At 49.8% G+C, this 6,973-nt stretch overlaps 1 protein-coding gene across 1 annotated transcript; it reads left to right on the top strand.

The window, feature by feature from the left end:
• Window positions 1-4,601: 4,601 nt before the first annotated feature.
• NR0B2 (nuclear receptor subfamily 0 group B member 2) lies at window positions 4,602-6,595 on the top strand. The gene is made up of 2 exons (XM_058553348.1): window positions 4,602-5,142; window positions 6,059-6,595. The coding sequence occupies exons 1-2, from the start codon at window positions 4,602-4,604 to the stop codon at window positions 6,355-6,357; spliced, it is 840 nt and encodes a 279-aa protein (XP_058409331.1). The 3' UTR covers window positions 6,358-6,595.
• Window positions 6,596-6,973: the final 378 nt, after the last annotated feature.

Below are 6,973 nucleotides of genomic sequence, written 5' to 3'. Positions count from 1 at the left end.
AAAAATCATTGACAGCTCTACTTCCTCCTCCTCCTGAAAATTTCAATCCTAAAACTATTAGCAGAACAAGGTACAAATATGCACCAGAAGAGAGAGGGAGCCACAGCAGCCCAGAGCAGAAGTTAGAGCTCCACCAGGGTGCGGAGGGCGTCCACACAGAGAAGCCACCTGGTGTTGGGTGACAGATCCCCAGCTGCGTGAAGAGGGCGTCCCCGAGGGGGAGGGGGCACCTGACACAGGTATCAGAGCCCAAGTGGGGTAGGGAGACATCTCACAGGGGAGGGGGCGACAGTGGAGATGGAAGATTAGTTACAAACGGTGGCTTTATCCAATAAGTAAAAAAATTAAGAATAATGGAAGCCAGATTTCTGAGTGTCGGAGAAGGGAGGTGTAAATACAGAAAGAGCGAAAACTAGAATGAACCTTGTTTTAGTGGATTAGAACTGCAGATAATGATCTGAACTCATGTTTTTTAGTATATGTATGAATAAATATAGAAATAAATATAAATGTGTGTGTGCGCGCGCGCGTGTGTGTGTGTGTCTGTACATTCCTTAGCTCTGGGACGGCCTAGGAGCAGTGACACCCTAATAGCAATGAGCAGATCTTGGTTTTTAAATATTCTAGTCCCCAGATTATGGTTTTTAAATACTCTTCTCCACTAGAAGATTGAATCAGAACTTCTTGGAGTACTGGTTGATTCCAGGGGCTTGAAAAGTGGTATCTTCTTATACCAGAAGACAAAGGATGTTCAAAGAATGATGGGGCATGTCAAAAAGACACAGACTCCGGCTTGAAGGGGCTCCCATTGGCCAAATCTGTGACAATTTTAGCATCAAAATAATGATAGTAACAGATTGCAAGCCACTGAATAAAATAGGAGACCCTGCGTTCCTAACTAAATACATACATACATACATTCAATGTATGAGGAGGAATATATAGATAGTTTTAAAATACATCCTCATAGGGCCGGCCTGTGGCTTAGCAGTTAAGTGCGCGCGCTCTGCTACTGGCGGCCCGGGTCCGGATCCTGGGTGCGCACTGACGCACCGCTTCTCCGGCCATGCTGAGGCCGCGTCCCACATACAGCAACTAGAAGGATGTGCAACTATGACATACAACTATCTACTGGGGCTTTGGGGGGCAAAAAAAAAAAAAGGAGGAGGATTGGCAATAGATGTTAGCTCTGGGCCGGTCTTCCTCAGCAAAAAGAGGAGGATTAGCATGGATGTTAGCTCAGGGCTGATCTTCCTCACAATAAATAAATAAATAAATAAATAAATAAATAAATAAATAAATAAATAAATAAAAATACCTCCTCATAAAATACTGATTCATTACAAAGAGGAAAAGATGAACTATAGTGGAGAAGCTTGGCAGCCATCACCTTAATCAAGTGACCAAAGTGATCAATGGGACAAATGGAAAAGTACGCTCCCTGATAGGATGTATCAAGAGGAACACAGTACCACTTCTGTGATATTCCTGCTAAAGATACATAGCCTGAGCAATCACAAGGAAGCCTCAGACAAACCCAAATTGAGAGCCATACTACAAAATAACAACTCTCCAGAAGTGCCAAGGTCGTGAAAGGCAAGAAAAGACCAAGGATACTTCCTGACTGATAAAGACTAAAGAGACATGATAAAGAAATGCAATGTGAGATTCTGGGCTGAGCCCCTCCACCACCACAATTTCACTGGAGCATTTGGTGAAACTTAAATGGGGTCTGAGATTAGATGTTAATTTCCTGATTTTTTTCCATGTTAATTTCCTGATGTCGATGGTTATGCACTATATATTGTGGTTATATAGGAGAATGTCCTTGTTTGTAGGAATTACACACTAAAGTATTTGGGGGTTATGGAGCATCAGGTTGGAAGTTTACTCGCAAATGGTTCAAGGTTAAAAAAGTTCTCTGTACTGTACTTGCAAACGTTGTTTGTGATGGTTTCAAAATAAATATCATTGACATGAGAAGAGGTGAACAAAGAGTGTGCAGCTAAAACACGTAGGTAAATATTGTCAGGCAATTGATCAGTAAAAGTACCTTGGTATTCTCCTGGGTTTGCAATGTTTGTGTTTTCTGTTGGCTTATTTTAGTTTGTAATTTGTAGAGATTTGTTTTTTCATTTTAATTTTTTTTATTTATCTATTTTTCCCCCCAAAGCCCCAGTAGATAGTTGTATGTCATAGTTGCACATCCTTCTAGTTGCTGTATGTGGGATGCGGCCTCAGCATGGCCGGAGAAGCGGTGCGTCAGTGCGCGCCCGGGATCCGAACCCCGGCCGCCAGCAGCGGAGCACGCGCACTTAACCGCTAAGCCACGGGGCCAGCCCATGTTTTTTCATTTTAAATATTCACTTTCATACCTGATTTTCTATTCTTAAAGAAGGCCCTTCAGATTGTATAAGCTTCATACCCCATAAAACCAATATCCACTATTGGCCTTTCTTACCACCCTTTTAAAGATGAGGAAACTGGGCCAGCCCCGTGCCTTAGCGGTTAAGTGCACGTGCTCCACTGCTGGTGGCCCGGGTTCGGATCCCGGGCGCGCACGGACGCACCGCTTCTCCGGCCATGCTGAGGCCGTGTCCCACATACAGCAACTAGAAGGATGTGCAGCTATGACGTACAACTATCTACTGGGGCTTTGGGGGAAAAAATAAATAAATAAAATTAAAAAAAAAATTAAAGGTGAGGAAACTGAGGCATCGAAATATAAAGTGACTTGCTCAAGGTCTCTCATCTAAGTGATGAAGCAGGATTTGGACCCAGGCGGTCTGACTCCAGAGTCTCCTTTGAGGGGACACTGTGAGGATTCAGTGAGATAAAAGGACGTGAAAGGGGGGCTGGCCCGGTGGCGCAAGTGGTTGGGTGCGCACGTTCCGCTGCGGCGGCCCGGGGTTCGCCGGTTCGGATCCCGGGTGCGCACCGACGCACCGCTTGTTAAGCCATGCTGTGGCAGCGTCCCATATAAAGTAGAGGAAGATGGGCATGGATGTTAGCCCAGGGCCAGTCTTCCTCAGTAAAAAAGAGGAGGATTGGCATTGGATGTTAGCTCAGGGCTGGTTCTCCTCACAAAAAAAAAAAAAAAAAAAAAAAAAAAAAAAGGACGTGAAAGGAACTTTGTAAATGTAAGGATTAAGATTATTGACAATCAAATGAAAGATGCATGCCCATTTGTCTGCTGGGGCTTATTTCCTTAGGCAGAGGGAAGCGGGGGCAAAGCCCTCCTACTGTATACCAGAAACTGCTTGGAATTTGACATCCAGGACCTCACTTTGTCCTCACAGCAGCCCTGCAGGCAGACAGACATTATTGTTCCAGGTGAAGCTCCTGAGGCCCACAGAGATTTGGGGATCAGCCCAAGGTCACACAACTAGAAAGTGATAGAGCCAGGAGCAGATGCCAGGGATGGTGATGGCTGCCCAATGGTGTGGTAGCAGAAGGCTTGCCAGGCTGGGCTTGCCAAGGTCCACAGATATGACACAGCCGAGGACCTTCCCACCCGCTTTCATAATCCACGCCCCACCGTCTGAGACAGATGCCCAGGACAGAGGAGTCATGTGGCTGGCGGCAGAGCAACGTTTCTACTCAGATTATAAGTGGGCGGCAGCAAGGTGGGGGCCCAGGTAGTCACCAGCTCTGGGAAACCCAGGCCACACAGCTCTGGCTACACAATTGGGCCAGTGGATCCGGAGGAACAAGCAAAGACTTTGGAGTCAGATAGATCTGGGTTCTGTCTCTTTTTAGTGGCGTGACTTTGGGCAAGTCACTTCACCTCTTTAAGTCTCAAAAAGTAAGACTCCTGCCTCATAGGGAAGCTCTGAATATTAGAGTGGAAAAATACCTGGCACATAGTGGGTGCTTAATAAACAGCAGCCATATTGTATTATCATTCTGGGATGGCAGGAGCTCTAGGAATCCAGACTGGAGAGAGAGTTCTTAAGGACCTTATTTCTGCAGGGCCCCTCAAACTGGAGTCAGTCCACTCCTAGACTGCACAGTAGGCAAAGTCCTCTCAGCCTCCTGGGGTCTTGGCTCCCTTCCCTGCAGCCTGTTCCTTACCAACAACAGCAGCAGGGCCCCAAGGTTAGGCAAATAAGCCAGCGATAAGGTACTTCCAGGTTGGGCCTTGTGTTCAAGGCTTGTCCAGCTCGGGCTGGCTTCCCGGTTTAGCGAGAGTCTCACAGGCACCAATAGGGACACTTGCCATGGCCACCTGCTGATCGTGCACCTGAGGCCTTGGTGCCCTGGTACAGCCTGGGTTAATGACCCTGTTTATCCGCTTGAGTCATCCGATAAGGGGCAGCCAGGACAACGGGCAGGTGGCCCCATGCCCTGCACCGGCCACTTCATTGACTAAAGCAATATCAGGGCCACGTGGAGCTCCCAAGGCCCCCCCTGTCCCCTGCCACTTCCCCACTAGTCCTGCCAGGGTCAGTGTGTGTTTCTTTTTTTTTCAATGAACATGACTTCTGGAGTCAAGGTTGTTGGGCTGTTCCCTCCTCCCCACCATTGGAGATATAAATAGCACCCACAGCACAGAGCAGAGGGCGGGAGAGCTGGGAGGAAGGAGGAGCAGAGCCTCAACCATGAGCTCCAGCCAGCCAGGGACCTGCCCATGCCAGGGTGCTGCAGGCCGCCCAGCCATTCTATATGCACTTCTGAGCCCCAGCCTCAGGGCCAGGCCCTCTGTGGCCCCAGCCCGTGGCCACTGCCTGTGCAGGCAGCACCGGCCTGTCCAGCTGTGTGCTCCCAATCGCACCTGCCAGGAGGCCTTGGATGTTCTGGCCAAGACAGTGGTCTTCCTCAGGAACCTGCCATCCTTCTGCCAGCTGCACCCCCAGGATCAGCGGCGGCTGCTGCGGGGCTGCTGGGGCCCTCTCTTCCTGCTTGGGTTGGCCCAAGACACTGTGACCTTCGAGGTGGCTGAAGCCCCGGTTCCCAGTATACTCAAGAAGATCCTGCTGGAGGAGCCCAACAGGAGTGCAGGCAGTGCCCAGCCGCCTGATCGGCCCCAGCCCTCTCTGGCTGCAGTGCAGTGGCTTCAGTATTGCCTGGAGTCCTTCTGGAGCCTGGAGCTGGGCCCCAAGGAATATGCCTACCTGAAAGGGACCATCCTCTTCAACCCTGGTGAGCTCCTAGGCACTCCTGGATGGGGGCTAAGGCTGGAAGGGAGCAGGGCCCAGCCAGGGAAGGCAACTTCTAAGGGCTTGACATCTGTTATCTCTTTGAGTCCTCATTATCACCAAATAGTTATCTCACAAAAGAGGCTCAGAGAGGCTAAGTGACTTGCTAAAAGTCACACAGCCAGGTGGGGGCAGAGCAGGGATGGGAACTCAGGTCTATTCCAGAGACTTGCTCTTGCCACTCTGCCCAAGAAACATGCCCTGACCCTCAGGGAAGGTGGGAGTGGGGGAGGGGAGGGTGGACAGACACAGCTGTGCCTCAGTCACAGGTAAAACTCTGTAGTTTCAGAAAGACCACGTAGAGAAGAGGAATGAAGACGAGGGGGTGTGGGGAGGAGAGGGAAGAGTCAACAGATAAAGGTAGTGTTCTTTGTAATCTGGAGAGCTTCTAGACGAGAATTCTTCATCAAAGGGCCCTCACAGAATGTGTAAACTAAAGTAATTAATTATAATAATTATACTCATATAACAGCTAATACTCATATAACACTTACCATATGTTAGGTCCAGTTCTAAGGGTTTTACATATACTAGCTCATTTAAACCTCATAACAAGCCTAGGAGATTGGTACTATTATTATCCCCATTTTACAGATGAGGAAACTGAGGTACAGAGATTAAGTAACTTGCCCAAGGTTACACAGCATGGAATTCAAACCCAGGCAGCCTGGCTCTTAACCATTACTCTATACTGCCTCTCCATAAATGGATGGATGAATAAAATGATAAATAAATAAATGGATGAGGTAGTAATGGGGCCTCAAAGGCCGAGCTGGTGGCCTCAGGTCTTGGGCCAGCCTTGCCCTGTGGTGTCTGGGAGTGGGGTGCTCACCAGCCCTCTTCACCTTCTCTGCCCGCAGACGTGCCAGGCCTCCACGCCACCTCCCACGTCGGGCACCTGCAGCAGGAGGCTCATCAGGCGTTGTGTGAGGTCCTGGAGCCCAGGTGCCCAGCAGGCCAAGGCCGCCTGGCCCGTGTCCTCCTCACAGCCTCCAGCCTCAAGTCCATTCCGCCCAGCCTGCTTGGGGACCTCTTCTTTCGCCCTGTCATTGGAGACATTGACATAGCTGGCCTCCTCGAGGACATGCTTTTGCTGAGCCAACCTGCTCCAGCCCAAGCAGAGATCAGGTGTAGGGTGTGCAGAGGCTGGCAGCACTGATTTGGCCTGGCTGCCTGTCCCCAGGGGTGACCCAGTGCTCCCAGAGGATGCAAACCTGTACAGACAGCACTTGGCTCCTGAAGAGCAAGCTGGCCCTGGCCCAGCCACACCCCATGTTGGCCTTCCTTGGTTTGGACACTGCTCCAGCTGTCTGGCCGGCCCTTGGTGGTCCCAGAGCCTCTGGGCCAAAACTCCTGTCCCCTCCTGGGATGGGGATGAAAGCTTAGTCTGCTCATTGGGCCAGGAGTCCTACTGACTTTGTACAGAAACGACTTAAGTTATTGGTTTTTGTAATAAAAGGTGTGACAAACTTGGAGCTGACACTGTAGTTTGTCCCTGAGGAAGGAACCATCTCATCGCCAGCACCCACCCTGCCCCTATCAGAGGGAGCCCAAGAGGAAGGAACCATAAGGGGTGCAGGAGCCAGGCCTCAGGGAACTGGGATATTAATTTTTCAGGATGGAATGACGATTTCATTTCTGGAGATGAGATTTATTTTGCATGGGTCTGAATCCAGGGGATAGTATCAGTTCAGGACCCCCTCACCTCCTTGCCTTTATCTTTGGGGGGAGAGGGTATCTCTCCCTCTCCCCAAATCCCCCACGGACCTCTCTCT

This window comes from Diceros bicornis, chromosome 13, assembly GCF_020826845.1.
Source record: "Diceros bicornis minor isolate mBicDic1 chromosome 13, mDicBic1.mat.cur, whole genome shotgun sequence".
NCBI classification, from domain to species: domain Eukaryota; kingdom Metazoa; phylum Chordata; class Mammalia; order Perissodactyla; family Rhinocerotidae; genus Diceros; species Diceros bicornis.
This window is presented reverse-complemented; position numbering and strand designations above follow the sequence as displayed.